Source organism: Mustela nigripes, chromosome 4 (genome assembly GCF_022355385.1).
Source record: "Mustela nigripes isolate SB6536 chromosome 4, MUSNIG.SB6536, whole genome shotgun sequence".
NCBI lineage: Eukaryota > Metazoa > Chordata > Mammalia > Carnivora > Mustelidae > Mustela > Mustela nigripes.
Genome location: NC_081560.1, coordinates 191,526,060 through 191,544,118, shown reverse-complemented (window position 1 = coordinate 191,544,118; position 18,059 = coordinate 191,526,060). Strand labels below are relative to the sequence as shown.

The 18,059-nt window shown below is 64.4% G+C and overlaps 1 protein-coding gene across 1 annotated transcript in view; it reads right to left on the bottom strand.

Annotated features, from left to right (window-relative positions):
• Window positions 1–18,059, bottom strand: part of ADGRA1 (adhesion G protein-coupled receptor A1) — a 31,296-nt gene that overhangs the window by 3,511 nt on the left and 9,726 nt on the right. Inside the window, exon 5 of the mRNA XM_059398889.1 lies at window positions 14,618–14,763. Within this exon, the coding sequence (XP_059254872.1) occupies window positions 14,618–14,763 (146 nt within the window). The remainder of the gene's footprint in view (window positions 1–14,617; window positions 14,764–18,059) is intronic.

Sequence of the window (18,059 nt, the reverse complement as noted above, 5' to 3'; positions counted from 1 at the left end):
CGGCCGGGACCCGGCTGGCACGGGGGTCGCGCCCGCCCCGGGGCCGGCGTGAACCCCCCCCAGGCCGGCCGGTCCGGGGGGTCGTGCCCCCCCCAAACCCCCCCCCCAACACCTTTGTGCCGGCCACAGCCTGGCTTCTCAGCTGCTTGGGATGCATCTGGCCTCTGACACCACCCCCAGGACAGGCCCGTCTGGGTGGAGTTGGCCCCCACCCCGGACCTGGCCCGACCTTCTTGCCAGCCGGGTCTCGGCCGGCAGCTCCATCCGAGGGCCCTCTCCCGTCTACCGTCCGACCCGTTGAGGCTGGATCTCGAGCATGTGAGGAGCTCGCCGGTCCGACCGCGTGAGGGTCACGGTGACCAAGGGGCCGTCTTGCAGAGGATCCCAGGGAGGGGGTGCCCCAATGGGCCGATGGCTCTTTGTCCCTGACAAGGGGAATGCCACTGGCCCCAGGTCCATGGGTGGGAGCAGGGTGACCCTGGGGCTCTGTGCCTCCCAGAATTCTATATACAGAGAACACGTCCTTCAGAACAGGACGAATACAGACATTTATCTGACAAAAATAAAACGGAGCGAATTTGCCACCCGCCAACCTTCCAGAAACTCTCAGTTTTGTCCTTGAGGCTGAGGGGCTGCTGCGCCGGATAGAAACCCCAAGAACGGAGTACGCCGGAAACGCTCGCTATTAGGGCAAACACAGAACATTTTGTTTTCTCTTAACTGAAAGCCAATATGATTGTGTGAAGGAAGAGTTGTAACACTGCCCAGGGAGTTACTGCCACGTGCGGACGGACAGACGCCGCAGCCTCGGCACCGCGACGGGGGGGGACGGCCCCGCGGGGAGGCTCATGAGCCAGCGCGGCTGTCGTGCCGAAGATACGGAGGAGAGTCCGTGGCTTCGGTCCCTGAGGCAGCACAAGAGACGAACAGGCAAAGGGCCAATGGATAAGTAAAACGCAATGTGGGGAAATACTAACCTGATCCCAAAGGACAACATAGGACAGGAAAGGAGGAGCAGAAGGAGAAGTACAAGCGGAAAGCAGCTGGACGGGTGGTTAAAACAAAGACCTAGACCGTCCGACGCCCCGGGCAGGGGCTCCGTCCGCCGGGGAGACGCAGGGAAGCTACGGCGGCCGCACCGACGCCAGGACGGACTTCAGGAGGAGGACATACTCAGTGTCAGCACCGCCCACGGCGGGACGCAGCGGCCAGGCCGTGCGCACGCGGGGCCAGAGACTCCAACGACATGAGGCTGACAAGGACGGATCCGCGGCGGCCGACGAGGCCAGAGGCACAGCCTGCGATCCAGACGCAAGCGCTCGGCAAGAGAGGAGGAAAGAAACCCAAGATTTGGGGGCACTTGGGGGCTGCGTGGTTATCTGCCTTCGGCTCAGGTCGTGATCTCGGGGTCCTGGGATTGAGCCCCGCATCGGGCTCTCTGCTCAGCGGGGAGCCTGCTTCCCCCTCTCCCCCTCCCCCGTGTGTGTTCCCTCTCGCTGTGCCTCTCTCTGTCCGGTAGACAAATAAAATCTTAAAAAAAAAAAAAAAAAAAAAAAAGAAACCAAAGACCTGAGCAACAACGTGACTCACTTTGCCCCGTGCCCTTCCTGGAGCGTCAGGCTCAGTCACAGACGCACGCACTCCGCCCCCGCTCAGGCTCCGCTCGCCGTGCCGGACCACGTGTGAGCCGTGGAGCGGCCCAGCTCACCTCCCCAGAGCTGCGATCACACCGAGTATCCGGTCTGACCGCCACAGCGTCCGGCCGATGAGCAACGACACAGTGACTAGGAGAACCACATACACTCGGATGCGAGACGACATACTTCTGAATCATTCGTGGGTCGAAGACGCCATACGGGGGTCTAGAGAACACTTCAAACAAGATGAGAGAGGAAACAGCACGTTTCTGGGAGGCAGCGGACGCCTTGGAGGGACATTCGTGGCCCTGATGTCTGTGGGAAGAGGAGGAGGCTGGATGCTCACGGCCGGGGCGCCATGCGCCGAGGCAGAGAGAGTCAAGTCAATGCGGAGTCCCCCAGACGCAAGGAGCCAGAAAGCCAACGGGCGGGGCTGAGGATGACCAGCCCAGAGTGATGTCTGCAACAAACGGACGGGTGTCCACGCACTGCCCTCACGCCCCGCGGGCCGGCGAGAAGACGGGGAGGCAGACGACCGAGGGCGAGCCCGTGTGAACAACCGTGGCCAGCACTGGAGCGGCTCCGAGGACATGGGCAAATCCCCCGAGAAAATACAAATTAGCAACAGCGAGACAAGCATCAGAAAGCTGAAAACTCTCTAAATGTTGGTTCCAAGATCCACAAACACCCAACAGAGAAACTCCCAGGCCCCCCGAGTGCCACCGGGGAAACCGGACCCCGTCTGAGGGAGCGACGACGCCAGTCCCCGCCCAGCACGCTCTTCCAGACAGCAAAGGAGGCGCCTGGTCGGAAACCCGCAGCAGAAAACCGTGGAGGAAACACCATGGCCGGTGAGAGTTACGCAGACACGCGCTGTGTCTCATGACATCAAAGTAGCTCATCATAGAAGCACAAGGAGATTCCATGCGATCGTTTCACAGACGCGGTAAAGCACTCGGCAGAATTTACACACGTTTGCCGTGAGAGATCTCAGCAAACCAGGACAGACAGCCGGGAGGCATCGAGGGCAGAGGCTCGTTCGTGGTCCGTCCCGCGGCCCCGGTTTCGAGCAGGACTTGCGTCCACGCAGCGTGCGCACAGTGGTGTAAGAGGGCCGGGGTCTGCTGGGGCGGGGGCGGGGGCGAGCCAGAAAAGACTGTAGGGAAAACATCCCTGATTGCTTGTAATGGCTGCAGGAGAAGGCCACAGGTGAGCGCGTGCTGGTGGACCCGGCCCGGCGGAGGCCCGGTCCACGGCCATGTGTGGCCCTGTTCCCAGCGCTGACCAGGCTCGAAAGCCCCTCAGAACCTGCAGAAAGCCACTTTCCCCGAGCCACGCCTCCACCCTCCAGGGAGACGAGGACCCTGGGGTTCCCGTCACTCCTCCTGTAATTCAGGGGAGGCACAAAAGCGGGGAGCGCGGGAGCCTGTGGCAGGGACAGCGTGAGGCTTGCTCGGCTCCAGCAGGCGTGCTGCCGGAGCTGGTCCCTCCGGTGTCCCCAGGAGGACAAAGGGGCCACATTGCTAAGCTGTTGACACCTGGGGGCAGGGGTCCTGGAGACCCCCTGTTGGTGCCCCTGGGCGACACAGCCCCCTCGACTCCTGGCCAGTCCAGGAGCGGGTCACCATTCCCAGTGGACTGGCCCCTGGCTCCTGGGGACCGTGCCCTGCAAACCCTCGCGGCCATGCATCCTGGAGGGTGAGGGGGCCACAGCCCCACTGCTTCCGGCCAGGCCTCTCAAGCCAGGGGGTATCTCTTCCTTGGCTGGGGCTCCCCCTGCCTCTGCCCGAGCTGTGTCAGCCCCAAGTAGTCAAGCCCCCCAGACGGTGGCCGAGCTCAGCTCCTGGTGCCAGCCGGGCTCTGTCGGCAGAGGGCGCTGCAGGCCGCGGCAGGGCCCCACCCGGACGCTGTTCTAGCGGCTGCTGGGCACTCCGCATGGTGGACGAGCAGGACATCTGCGGGCCTGTCCCGGCCCGATGCAGACCGCTCAGCACTAGCCTCAGCGTGCGCAGTGCCCAGGGTCACTGGTTGATGCCAGCCACACCCTCTCCCTTGGGGGTTCCTGTCCTTCCCTCCTGGGCACCCTGCCCTGCTGTGCTCACTGACCTGCCGTCTTTTGTGCACGGAAGTCCTGTCTGCTGGATCCTGCACGGCCCCAGAGGACACTGGCCCATTTAGGACCACGCACATGTCTGTGTTCCCAGGTCCCCACACAGACCGCCCAGGGCAGGTCTGCCGGGTGTCTGGAGCTCACCTGGCTCTTGGGGGCAGACCAGCCTCTTCCTTTAGGGCAGTGTTCCTAGAAAGAAGGATGAACCAGGACCCCAAGGAAACCCCAGCTGCCGCCTGTGATGCCACACAGGACCCGAAGATGTGCACAAGGCAGGACCACAGGCCCCTGGGGAGAAGAGTGGGGGTGGGGGACAGGCGTAGGCTCCCAAGAGCATGGGGACAGTGGCAGGGGGGAGATGGGACAGCCAGTGATGGGCAGAGCATGGAGCAGAGCCACATCCAGGTTTGGGTGGTCTGACGAGTCAATGGAGCATGTTCGGGAACATGAGGTCCGCCCCTGGCGTGGGCTGGCGACGGCCCCAGAGCTGGGCTGTGCTGACCCCGTGCTAAGGATGTGGCTGAGTGGTGGAGGCAGGGATGGGGGTGGTCCAGGGGACCTGATGTCGTCACAGGTCCTTGGAAGGGGATGTGGGGGTCAGATGGGAGGGTGGTCGCTGCACGGCTGGCTGGAACCAGAGCGGGCCCTGAGGAGCGTAGACACCTCCAGAAGAGGCAAGAAACCGTCTCTCCCCGGGAGCCTCCAGGAGCCACCCTGGCCACACCTGGATGGAGCCCTAGAGACCGACTGGGTTTCTGCCTGCCAGGACTGTAAGAAAGCAAATGTGCTGTTTTAAGTCAATAAGTTTGTGTTTGTTTGTTACACCAGGAGCAGAAAAGGAACATGGTCCTGAGCCATGCACCTAACGTCCCCCACGGCGGCGGTGTGGGTGGGAGAGGGTCCCCCTCACAGAAGTGCAAACGCGCCTCTAGCTGCCGTGAGTAGGAAAACTCTCTATGACCCACGTGACCACATGCTCCCGTGAGGTGCTTGTGAGGGGCTTTAACAAATCAGCAAGACAGACAGAAGGACGGTGGGGAAGTGGCTTGAGCGGGCGTGCCACCGAGAGAAAGCCCGACGCCCTCAGAAGCGTGTCCCAGCCAGGGAGCTCGGCGGGCGTGGGGCGCTGCTGGCGGCCGGGGAGCCTGCGTGCGTGAGCCCTCGGGAGGAGCTGGGCGACCGGGCCGCAGCGTCCTGGCCACAGGAGCAGGTGAACTGGGCCCCGGGCCTGCAGCAGCCCAGCTAGCCACTTGCAGCCCACGCGTGCGTCTGAGAAAAGCCACGGGCAGCGAAGGAACCAGATGTAGACGGTAAGGCCTGTGGGCCCATGTATACTCAGAGCTCGTGACCGGTGCCCACAGAACCAATGTCTGGGGACGCGTACTTGGGTGGACAACCCTGAAAAGAGGCAGAGAAAGTCCCAAGAGAGGCTGTGGGCCGGGTGGGGAGCTTCTGCTTCTCCCCCGGAGGGCACAGGACGAGTTCTGTAAGCATGCAGTGATGTTTTAGCCTTTTTTTTTTTTTTTTTTTTGATGTAAGTGTTCAATTTAAAAACAAAAAACCAAAAACCCCAAAACCCCAAACAATCCAGAAGGAAAACGGAGCAGCGTCCCCGGGCCCCTGGGCAGGTTGGTTAAGGCCACACCTGACCGGCGACAGCGCCGGTCTCGGGGAAGCGTCAGACCCGGGCCAGCCCGCGGCCGAGTGGAACCGGGGTGCAGCGGGAACAGGCCGGCTCCTGGGACCCGGCGGAGCTCCAGGCAGTGGGCACAGGGCCCTCCGGCAGCTCCTGATGCCAGGAGCCCGGGCCACGCTTCAGCTGCCACACACCTGCCAGATCCCCACACATGGACACAGCTCCGCCTTAGCCCCCGCGGAAGGTCAGTGCCATCCACACCACATGCCCTGTTCCCGTGCGCTCCGCTAGGGGAGCATGCGGTGTGGGCCTGTGCACGCGCACGCGCCCCAGAGGGCCCGCCCAGGCCGGGAGCGGAATGGACAGGTCAGGTGCCGGCTGCTGCACCGGGGACGGGCAAGGATGGGCCCTGTGTCCCAGCGTGAGGCCCCCTGGGAGCCTGCCCCTTAGTTCCGGAGGTGGAGACCAGAGAACCATCTGGAAGCCCGTGTCGGGGCTGGCCTGGTCAGCAGCGCGTGGCTGCGGCGACCTCCAGGCCCTGGCGCGGTCTCTGCCACGTGATTCCCACGCAGTCACTTGCTTCCTCTCTGCCGCCAGACAAGCAGGGTCAGCCGCAGGGAAGCCGGGGCTTGGCGCCAGTGCTGGCTGCTGTGGGCCCGCGGGCCCCTCATCTTGGCGTCTGTGTCTCAGAGGACGGACCCTCATGGATGCTACCCATCAGAAAGAGGGACGGGCCCAGGACACGGCCGTTCACGCCCCAGCACTGTGTGGCAGCGACGGTTTCCCCGATGTGAACTTTCTGGCCACTGGGCTCTTCTGAGCCGGCTTTGACAGCACGAACGGGCCATCCAAGCAAGCCTGCTCTGCCCGCGGGCAGCTGGCGACTGGCCAGGCCTCCAGGGCCACTGGAAACCCTGAGCTTAAAGTCCCAGCGCCGACCCCCCACCATGTGTCTGTCGGCCACGCCTCTCGTCCGTGTGGCCACTGGGAGCCGTGCTGGGCGTGCGTCTGAGGGCCCTCAGTGTTAGGGGTTCCTTGGACACGGAGGAAGTCAGGGCCAGGGTCCCAGCAGGAGAATGGGGACCCGGGACAGCTGAGACGACACCGCACCCGCAACCTGTTCTCCTGCCCAGACAAGGCCACGGCAGCGTCCTGCCTACCTGCCCCTGCAGGGGGACGGCCGCGACGCGAGCCGAAAGAAAGCCACGAACCACGAGAGGTTGGTCCCTGTCAGGAGCTGAGGTCGTCAGTCTCCGGACGCCTGCCCACGAGCCCCACAGACACACTGGCGGGGCCGGATCACAGCCCTGACTGACCACCCGGAGCAGGAACCCACAGTGGCCGCGCTCGAGGTCCTGGAAAGAGCTTGTAAACCCCCTACGCTGCGAACACGGCAGCCCTCCGGGGGCCTTGTGCTCTGCTGCCTGGCACTCTGTCCGGTCTGCCTCTTCCTTCCTCGAAGCAGCACGACCAAGAACCCGGGCGCTAAGGGAACCAAACTCCTGCGACAGAGAAGGGAGACGGCCACAGCAGACTGGTCCCCCCGCGGCTGGCCCCCGGTTTCAGAGCCAGCAGGGGACCTGTGATGGGGTCTGGCCACCAGCTGGGGCAGTGAGCCCTCCTCGCCTTCCTGGAGGACTCTGTCCACTGGCTGGCCGCACCCAGACGCGCCCCATTCCCCCCAACACCGACACGGGAGCTGCGGTCAGGTGAGACGGTCACAGAGCGAGTGTCGGCAGGAGAGACGCAGGGAAGGGGGCAAGCCAGGGTGTGGGTTTCTCAGCAGGGTCCCGCCCCATGTCCCTAGGGAGGAGACGGACGGAGGCGCTCGGGGGAGGGGCGGCCAGCGGCGGGGAGGTGGGCTGGCGGTGGGTCTGCAGCCTTTGGGGGCGGCCCTGGCGGTGTAGCCCAGAGGCCCCGAGACGATCCTCTCCACCCTGTCCGTCCGCCGGCACCGTCCCCGGTCACACACGAGGAGCCTCTTGTGCTCAGCGTGGCAGCTGTTGCACCTCCGTGGCCTGTCTCTGGGGTGTCCTCTGTGCTTGCAGTGCTTTTCCCCCAGGCCTGCAACAGGTGTCCATGGAGGAGGCCGCCCGCCACGTGCAGCCTCGGCTGGTGGGCCACCACGACCGGGCTCTGATAGGCCCCAGGGGCCCAGGTAGCCGGCTGAGTCTGGCTTTGGGCCCGGCTTCCGCAGACTGCGTCTCTCTCCTCTGGAGCCTGTGCCCTCGCCTGCTGCCGCCCATCCAGGTGGACCCCGGCCTGGGAGGCAAGGGGTTGGGGGCTGGGGGACTCGGGAACTCAGGCTGGTGCTAGCAAGAGGCGGAGGAGCCCTTCCAGAGACTGGCCTCTTGGGCCTTCTGGACCCCGACTGGCCCCACCGGCAGAAGACACTTCCTCTCTTGAAGAGTGTCCCCAGGACTGCTCTGCTGGGGGCTGTCCTGCCAGCACCCCCACTCACAGAGTCAGTGCCCGCGACACGCTGGCACCGTTGGTCACCGGGGAGCCCTCCAGGCTGGGTGTGCATGAGGCGACGCAGCCCAGGTGAACTCGAGCAGCACGAATGTCCTGGGGGCCGCTGCGGGGCCGCGGGAACCCACCCCAGGCACCTCCCCCACACAAGATCCGTCTCCAGGTCCAGTGAGCACCCTCTGTGCCGGCTGCGACTTTGGAGCTCCAAGCGATCCGACTGACGGTTTTTGCTGGGACCAAGAGGCCCTTCCGCACGGTCTGAGTGTCCAGGCCGCCCACCCACAGTTGCCATACGGGTTTGGAGAAGCTGCTTTTGGAGAAGGGGCCCTGGGGGTCACGCAGACAACATGAGCCGGGCATGAGACGGGTGCCCAGACCACGAGACGCACCGAGACACGCAGTAGCGGGACTCACGCCAGCCGGGGACAGCCTGTGGCGCGGCAGAGCCCTTCTGCCTGAAAAGAGCTCCAACGTTCCGAAACCAGGGCCAGGACCTCCGCCCCCAGGGCTGGGCTCACGTGGTCACAGGAGGTCATGGACATCAGCCTGGGTGGCTCATGCTCTGCTCAGCGATGGCCCTGGAGCCCCCACCCCTGCGCAGGGCTGCCTCCGGCTGGGTGCTGCACGGGCTCCTGGGGGCTCCTGCGGCCGTGTTGGCCGGGGGCACTGTATGAAGAAGCCGAGGGCGGGCGCCACCCCGTGCTTCCCAGCACATGCCCTGCCGTCCCAGAGGGGCTCCTACAGATGGAGCCTGGGGCACTGTCCCTCCGCGGCAGGGCCCAGTCTGGCACCAGCTGTGCACTGGGGAGTGGGTGGGCGAGTGCCCTCCCCCACGGAGCTCACAGTGTCCAGACGAAGCCCCTGGGTCTTGGGGCAGCTGTGTGCTTCAAGGGGGAGCACCAGGCCTTGACGAAGCAGGAAGGACTTATGAGCCCGTTGTCAGGAAGGCCGGTGGAGTTGGTGACATTGAGGTCAGGGCATGATTACAGGCGGCTGACTTGGGGACTGGCCCTGAGCATCTGGAGAGCCACAGCAGGGAGGCCCGTTGGCTGTGAAGCGGCGTCCCTCGGCCAGCGGCTCCAGTCTGAGTGTGTGTGTCCCCAGACTCACTGGCAACCCCACCCCAAGGGGAGTGTGCGGGAGGCGGGGGCCCTACGCATTTGTGAACAGGGGCTGTGCTCCTGCGAAAGGAGCCCCGGAGAGCCCCCGCCTCTTCCACCCATGAGGACACAGCAAGAACTCTGCTCCCGCCAAAACCGAGCCCGCCGGCCCCTCCGCAGGCGTCTGGCCTCCAGACTCTGCGTTTCCACTGTCCATAAGCCCCAGCCGGCAGCCGTCCCGGCTCGGACGGAGACACTCTCGGAGAGGCGGGAGGCCTGGGGACGGTGTGCCTACCGAAGGGGGCTGGGCAGCGCCGCGGGGGGTGCCGGCACGGGGCTGCTCTCTCTGGTGCTCAGGCCTGGAGCCCGCGGAGCTGCTGCGCCGGAAGTCTCTGCGGCGTGCTGCGGGCCGTGGTCCTTAAATTGCCCAAAGCGTGGCCCTCGGAGGTGCCGGGAAAGACGTGTGAGTAGCTGTCAGAGCGGTCCAAGGAAACACCCGATCAGGGGCCCGCAGCAGAACGTGACCTCTCGGAGACGGGGCCGGCGATGCCCCTTGTTCTGTGGCCACGGCGGATGCAGAGTCTGCAGAAGCAGCCTCGGTCTTTCTCCTCCCGCGTTTCTGAGCCGGCCGACCCTCAGCTTGCCTTTCTTCTCCAGCCACGTGATGGGAAAGAGCAGGGAGGCGGCAGGCTTGCGGGGGGACGCGGGCTGCCCCGGGCGGCCTGGCCTGCTCTCCTCCAGGACCTGCAGGGCCAGCACCGGGGGCGGCTGAGCAGCCCGGCCCGAGGAAACCCGGACGGAGTGGCAGGCCGGCTTCCGGGGCAGAAACCCTGTGTGTGTTCTGCTGCTGGCGGAGGATCTGTGGGACCCCCCCGCCCGGCGCTCACCTCTGCGGCTTCGTCGACGTCCTCACCGTCCTGAGGACCCATCACACCCAAAGGAGCTGAGACCCTGGGGGCAAACCCAGACCTCGCACTCGAGCCTCACCCGTGCCGGCCTGGCCAGCCTGCGTTCTGGCCACGCCATGAAAGTGCCAGGGCTGATGCTGGACCCCAGCTGGGCCCCCAAGAGGGCATCTGTCCCCGTCTCGCCAGGCTGGGGCGAGCCGCCCGGTTGTGCCATCGAGGGCCTGCGGGGCACACAGCCGCCCCCTCTCTGTGAGTAAAGTGAACTTGCCCCTTGGAAGCCTCGTTCTCGGCTCCCCCCACGGAACGCAGCTTCCGACCGACCCCACAGCTGTGCTCCTGGGACCTGCCCTCCGGCCGGAAGGGAGTACTTACCCACCCAAGGCTGGGTTCTTCCAGACTCAGTCCTGTGACTAAAATGGAGTATTTAAGGCCAATTAAAAAAATATTTATTGAATCCCTAACATTTCCCCATCGAACCTGCCGGCGTTGTGTGCCGGGATCTGAGGACACAGCCCTTCCTTTGGGCCTGGGGAGGAGAGCAGGGGGTCTGGGCATCTGGCCGTGGGCCCTCCGGCTGGCACGTTGGGGAAGCCAGCTGAAGGCCGGGGCCAGGCTGGGCAGCAGTGGGCAGCCCTGCGTGCTTTGGGAAGGGGAACGCACAGCCGGGCTTCCCCCGTGCAGGAACAGAAATTCTTCAGGGTGGTGGCAGGACCACGGCCACCAAGAACGAGCCTGTGGGGGATGGGGAGGTGCAGGGTTGGGGGCAGAGTCGGGGCCTGTGGGCTCCCTGATTCAGGCTAGGGGACGAGAATAATCTGGAGCCGTGCCGGCTTTCCGACACGGTGACGGGAGGCTGAAATGGGCACGTGGGTTAGGGTTTGTTCCCGGTGGACATGTGGGGAATGCGGGGCCGGGATTCCTTCCATGTGGACGCACTGGGGGGCACGGTCAGAACCCCAGGGGGAGGCGTCAGCCGCCACGGGATGTGAAAGCCTGGATCCAGGAGGGACGGTTACTGTGGGACGCGGCGGCTTCTGGCGGCAGAGAAGAGAGCCCGCGTGATGGGCAGGGTGCCGTGTCCGTGCATCAGAGAGGCCCTGGTGGCGGGGGGCTGGGCTGGCAGTGCTCCTGCGTCTGTCACGCAGCCCAGCCCCACAGAGCGGCTCCTGTCTTGGGCCGACCCCTCTCATATCCTCCCCCCGAGGTCATCACCTTCCTGCGTCCTGCCCTTCCCCGAGGTCATCACCTTCCTGTGTCCTGCCCTTCCCGGCACTGGCCTTGCCTGAGGACCACGCCCTCCTGCTTGAGACAGGCAGAGCGCCCCGGCCGAGATCCGCACCCCAGCAGAGTCTGTCCCCTCCCCCCTCCCCCCAAGGCCGTGGATGGTGTGCTACATGTCCCTAGAACAGGGACGTCCCCTCCAAGCCACGGGCCTCTTTGGCGGAGCTGGGGTTTCGTCCCCTCAGCTTGACGCGGAAGCCGGCACAGGTCTCGAGAGCACCCCCGCTGCCCTGAAACCTAACTGTCTGGGGAAATTGAGGAGCCAGCGGGCCAAAGACAACAATCACAGGAAAATCAGAAAATATTAAAACGAGTGATACAACGTGCCCGAATCACGCCCCGAGAGAAATCGTAGCTGTGGCTGCGTTCGATGAAGACGGAAAGACCTCGGACTAGCCCAGCTTCACGCCGTGGGGACTAGAGGGAAGACACGCAAAACGGACCCCAGCTACAGGCAGACGGGAGCGGCGGGGGCTGCGGCAGGAGTCGTAAGACCGGGAAGAGCAAAGCCACACAGGGAACGGATGAGCCCCACGCGGGCTCTTTAAAACTGTGCACAAACGGGTTGTACTGCCAGCCGGACGGACTGAGAGAGACGGTGAGAGCGGGAGGGACAGGGAAAGGGGGAAGAGAGGCAGGGGGGCGCAGAGAGGGTCCTGCTGTGCTGGAGGCCCCGGCCAGAGTGAGGAGGCAGGAAGAGTTAAAATTAAAAGCTGTCTGGACAGGACACGTGTCCCTGGATGCTGATGACGGGACCACACGCACGCGCGCACACAGGATCCTAAGGCGTCCACGGGCAAGCTCCCAGCTCTGGGAACAAATCCCGCCAGTCTTCGGGACACAAGACCAACACACGACGTTCAGCGGTGCCTCTGCACGTAAGCGATGACCGACCCGAAGATGGAGAAGACGTGCCGGCAGAGACCGTGAGGAAAGAGGTCTAACCCAGGCGGTGTGGGACGTGTGTGCTGACAGCTGTCCGTGTCCCCAGCAAAGGTCTCGTGGACCGGAGGACACGGACAGCTGTGCTGTGTTTACGGATCGGAAGCTGTAAAGTCCTCGAGTCAACCTCTCCGCTCCCAGGGCTCTGTCGGGTCCGGGCGGGTTCCACCAACACCGCAGTGACCAGTTTTACAGAAATGGACAAATGGACCCTAATGTCCATACGGAATCGCTAGGGACCCTGAAGAGAGGAAACAGTCCTGAAGCCAAAAGCCTCTGCCTCAAAGGCAACATGTCCGACCCCAGACCAGGGGTCTCAGCCGGGCAGCGCCCCCCACCCCCACGCTGTTGCGGCCGAGCAAGGATCGCCCCCAGGGCTCAGGCCAGGGGTGGGGGCCAGTCAGGCCCGAAATGCTCTTCCAATCCAGAATCCTGCAAAGTGTTAGGTGAATGTGGATAGGAATCTCTGAATGGGCTTAGTTCCCCCCAAAGCAGTGCAGAGGGGGCCCGTGTAGCGAGCGAGCTGACCCTGGTGCGGGAGCGCGGAACGCAGGGCCCCGCCCCACAGGCCCCCTCCCCCGTGGCAGACCCCTTCCCGCATCTCTGCGGCCACCTGGCAGCGAAGTCAGCGTGAGAAGTGAGACCGCTGACCTGTTTCTCAAAAAGCTGTGTGCTCTGAGTTCACACAGGACGGCCTCCGGCGAACGCCTCCCTCTTATTTCTCATGGGAAGACGGCAGAGCAGGGGGACACAGGGGTGCCTGCTGCCTGCAGACGGCGCACGCACCCCGGGCCTGCCGCAGGTCAGCGGGACCTGCCGTGCAGCGCTGCCCAGCATATCGAGGGGCCGGGACAGCCCGAGTCCTGGGGTCACTTCCCTCCCCGGGACTCAGGAGCTACAGGCCTGCAGAGGTTGCACTCAGGCTACTGCCGCATGGGAATGGGATCCGGGATGCAGATCAAAGATGGTCCCTGCGGGCCAGTCGGAAGAGTCATCGCGGGTAAGGGTGCCTCTGCCGGGGAGGTGTCTGGGGAGACAGACTCTGGCCCCCGACCTTTGGGGTCCCCATGACCACCCCCAGGCCAGGCCTGGCCACAGAAGACAGTGGAGGAGCCAGGCCTCTGCAGAGCCCAGAGCCAGTGTCCAACCCTCCCGAGTCTCATCCTGCAGGAGGGGTCATTACCTAGGGAGCTGCTGCTGGAATCACATCACATGCCCCCGCACCCCTGCCCCGCTGTCGAGCATTTGTACCAAAGAAGGGGACATGGAGAGAGGTGACAGTGGTTTCCAGACAGCACGACAGGGAGAGCAAGTGTCCCAGAGTGACCAGCAGGTGTGACTCGCCAGCTTAGAGCACAGCCACCGAGCCCATGCCCCTCTTGTCCTAGGCCCCCTGGGCCCACAGTCCACAGGACACATGCCCACGGAGCCCACAGTCCACAGGACACATGCCCCCTGGGCCCACAGTCCACAGGACACATGCCCACGGATGCCCCGGGCCCACTGCTCCTGGAAGCACCTGGGAGTCTGGTTCATTATGTGCATGTGGCACCATCAGAGAGAAATGCTCCAGAATATTCCAAGGCTGCCATGCTTTTCTTCAGAAAGCCAGGCAGCTTTTCAGTCGATGACAGACCAGGACGTTCATTCTGAGAGTGATTCTTAAACCCCAAGGAGCAAGGGCCTCCCTGGAAGGAGGAGCAAGGTACGGAAACCCTGCCTCCCCGGCCGGCGTCGGCAGCAGAGTGCCATGGGCCCTGCTAGCTGTGTGGCAACGGGTGTGCGAGCTCTGGAAACTGCGTGTCAGAAAACCTAACGAGGTCACCGTATTTATTAAACAGCATAGGGTGTTGTTCTGTCTGCCTCAAGATGAGTCCCTCGGGCGAGTTTGGGTCACTGACATATTTCCTGAAGGCCCTCCCAGTTTAGACCTGGACACAGTTCAGTCCAAGGGCTGAGTGTCCGTGCCCCTGGGCCCAGACCAGAGGGTCCTTTGAGGTCCTAGCAGCAGAGGCATCAGCTGTCCCTCACGGGGACCACCTGCCCATCCCGAACCCTCCCAGCCCGACCGAGTCCTAGGCTTCAGAGCCACCTGCCACCCCGCCTTGAAAGGCCCAGGCCATGTGGCCACCTCGGGGGTTGGTAACCAAGCCTCAGTTTCTCCCAGCTAAGGAGCCGGTGCCTCAGCCCACGGAAGCCCATGGACAGGCTGGAGCCAAGACCGGACCCACCCCCCAGAGCTGTCCACCACAGCCCCTTGTGGTGTGGAGCTCAGTAGCACAGAGACACACCCGCAGGCCCCCAGACCCACCGGCTCTGGCTCTAGCCCCCAGCACCCCGACATCCCCTCTCCGACACCCCACCCTGTCCCCAGTGCCCCGCCCCGCCCCTGGCCAACTGTGCAGACCGGCTCGTCCTTGGAACCCAAGCTTCCCTGTGAGCCCATCTGCTGGGACCCCGGGAGGGAGCCCAGAGCTGGGGCCCTTGGTAGTCGGGGGTGGAGGCGGCAGGGCACGCGTGCGCTCGCGTACCTGAGCAGGGGCTGCTTGGGGTACGGCGGCTGGTCTGCGGCCGGGCACGGGGGCGCTTTCCTGGTCACCTGCTCGTAGATGCTCCCGGCGGCCACCCCGATCCACAGCATGCTGGCCAGCGTGGCGTAGTGCAGCAGGAGGCCCGTCTGCAGGGAAGGGCTGCTCAGCTGTGCTGCCCTAGGGAACTGTGTGCTCCCCAAGCTCTGGGTCTGCGCCCTCCCGCTCCCTGTGCTTTCTTAGGGGCCAACTCAGTAGTGACAGGGAGTGACCAGCAGGAGGGCACGTGGGGTCCCCAGTGAAGGCAGATGTTCCCCTTCACGGGGAGGTACGTGGGCTGCTGAGGCTCTGGCACGGGTTGGCTCTGCTGTCCTGAGGAGAGACGGGGCTGGGAGCACACGGGCCTGTGTATACGCACCCAGGGTCAGCGTGGCCGGACGTGGGACCCTGAGGGCTCCAGGAGGGCAGGTGCCCCCAAGTGGAGGGCGGGGCAGTCCTGCGGCAGGGGTCTCCCCAGTGGCATGGCCTTGCGGGATGAGTATGACAATCCAGGGTCAGATGTGGAAATCCACTCCCCACAAGGCCAAGTGGCTGGTGGCCCTCGGCAGCGGCCCCGGCCGGCCCCCTGGCCACACGTACTGCCCTGGCAGATCATGCATCCCCTGCTTGGTCTCTGCCTGCTTCCCTGGGAAGCAGTAAGCTGACATTTCACAATGACAAGTAAATTATGGCTGTCTCTGGAAAGGGCACAGATGTGTAAGGAATACGGAGACTCTGACTAAAGCTAACGCTGTTTCGCAATGGTTTATCAAATCCAGATTCCATTCTCACTTCGTGGAAAGCTCTGGATCGATGAGAACGGCACGGGTGGAGTGGGACCCCAGAGCTGTCTGTGGTTCTGGGGGGGCTCCCTGCACGCACGTGGCAAGTCCAACCTCTTCGGCCTGGCCGGGGACCTGGGGCGTGAGCGCTCTCTCCGCGCCAACCAGAGGGAGAAACGGGCCACGTCTGCCTGGCCCTTGACTGAAGTACAGTGAGTCTCTCTGTCCAGGGGACAACAGCGTGGCTGTCATCACAGATGAACAGCAACGCGTCCCCGGAGGAGGCTGGGGGTCAGGAGGAGCGCGGGAGGGGCTGGCTGCCGGCCTCGCCGGGACCCAGACCCGTGGGCCACGTGGGGGCTGGGGGAAGGAGTGCAGGACCCCGCCTCCCAGCGCCGGCTTCAGGCTGGACACAAGGGGAGGTCCTAGGGACCCCGCCCTGGCTTCCGGACAGGGCTGCCGCCGCTCCGGGAAGAAGGCAGCCACGGGCCATCCCACCGCCAAGCCCGGGCCCGCGTGGACGCTGACGCATGTTGTCGTGTGGGACCACCGGAGGCCAGCTGTCTGTGCTCGTGACGTCACTTAGGACTGCAATCAGACTCGGGGTCATCTTGTTGCCACAGCAACCATCTGTCCTCCTGCCCAACAGCGCTTCAGGCCGCGCGCCGGGCGTCATCTTAGTCTGGGTCTGAGCCACACTGGGACTGGGGAGGTGGTCCAGGGCGCCCCGTGTTCAGGCACAAAGGCAGAGGCGAGCTGTCCCTTGTGAGGGTGGGGTAGGCCTGGCTGCGCACGGGGGAAAAGCACGTTTGCTCGGGTGGATTGGTTCCAGACACGTGGAGGCTGAGACGTCCTGTTCCCGATGGGGGCAAGTCGGAGCCAGGAGAGCCGAGTCCGGGGGCTGGGCACCGATGTCGCAGACTGGGTAGGCGCACAGAGAATCCCTCCCTCTGCCCTTGTCCCAGGCCCCCAAGGGAGCGGATGAGCCCCAGAATGGGGAGGGCACCTGCACACATGCCCCAGAGTGACGTCGGACCCAGTGTGAGCCCCACAGAGAGTCCCATTGACACATTGACGCGAACTAGCCCATCTTCGGACACCCCGCGTTTCAGCTGTGTCTCCTTGGGCCTGCCCCAGGCCAGCAGTAGTGGGCATATCCGGCCGGGCTTCCGTAATAGTGACTGACACTCCACTGGTGTCTGCTGATCACACGCCTGTGTTCCAGAATCGTCGGGGGAGAGCAGGGAGTGTCACCCTGAGGGCTGGCCGGCCCCCCATTCCCTCACCTGGGCCCCCGCTCTGCTCTCTAGAATGCACACAAGGCCCTCTGTCCCTCCTCGCCTGCTGGAGAGCTGGGCAGCCCAGCCAGGCCTCGTGTGGCTTCATTCCCAAACCTGGGCCGGGTCCCGATGCCTGTTTGCCAATGAATGAGTGAATGACTCATGGTCCCGCTCACTGGTGGGAACGTGGTCAGGAGGTCGGGGGGCATCCACGGCGGAGCTCACCGGCTGGCTCCCTCCGATGGGGGGCCCGAGGCCTGTCAGCACAAGGCAATCAACAGTCTGTCACACACGTCCTCTCTGCAGACCGTGGTTGTCTGGACCCAACCAGGCCTGCGCCGTCCCGAGGCTGTCCACCCGGCTAACTGGCCAGGCCTCAGATGCTGCGAAGACACCAGCATCGGGGCGTCCCCTTCGGGGCTGGTGCACAGACACAGTTCCCAGGTTTTTGGGAGGGAATGGGCTCCCCAGTGGGGCCAAGGAGCCTGGGGAGCTGGCTGCGGAGCCCGGGAGCAGCAGGCGGCTGGCTCATCGCCAGGGTCCCGGCATGGGGCGCGCTTGAGTGGCCCAGTGGGGCCTGAAGACGGAGTCCGTTCCGTGGCTTGCCGCCGGCATCGCTCCTCCACAGGCGCTCGTAGGTGGAGCGTGGGACGGGTTTTCCTGAGCCCCCACTGTCTCCATGCCTCTCCACAGGCTTCAGGAAGCGGCTCTGCCCCCTGGCGTGGTCTCCATGTGTGTGTCGGCAGCGTTTCTGTGGGGGCTTGTGAGCGGGTGTCTGAACCCGACCTCTGATGGGGCGGACAGCCTGGGTGGGGTTCCCAGGCAAGCGTGCCGACCTGCAGGTGCCAGGGCTCCAGAGCGGGGGCTCAGCGGCCACCCTTCCCCAGGGTCCCCTGCGGGAGCAGACTCTCATCGCCTCTGTGCAGGCCACCTCGTGTGCACAGACCACCATCAAGGTTGGCACTGTGGCCTCTGGGTGTCAGGTAATCAGGCCCCAGCGGCTCCCATGGCCATCAGAAAGTGCTGAATTCACAGAAAAAGACTGTAGGGGCAGCAGCATGACAGCCTGTGGACACCAGGCCAAGAGCTTCCCTCCATGTGGCCTAGTTCTTGGTAAGACTCTCCTCAGTCCGTGGGTCAGCCCCCACCTGACTCCTGCCTGGGCACTGGAGGGGACCATCCATCTGGAGGTCACTGTCCACCTGAAGGGGACTGTCCACCTGAAGGTCATTGTCCACCTGGAAGTCACTGTCCACCTTGAGGTCACTGTCCACCTGGAGGGAACTGTCCACCTGGAGGTCACTGTCCACCTGGAGGGAACTGTCCACCTGGAGGTCACTGTCC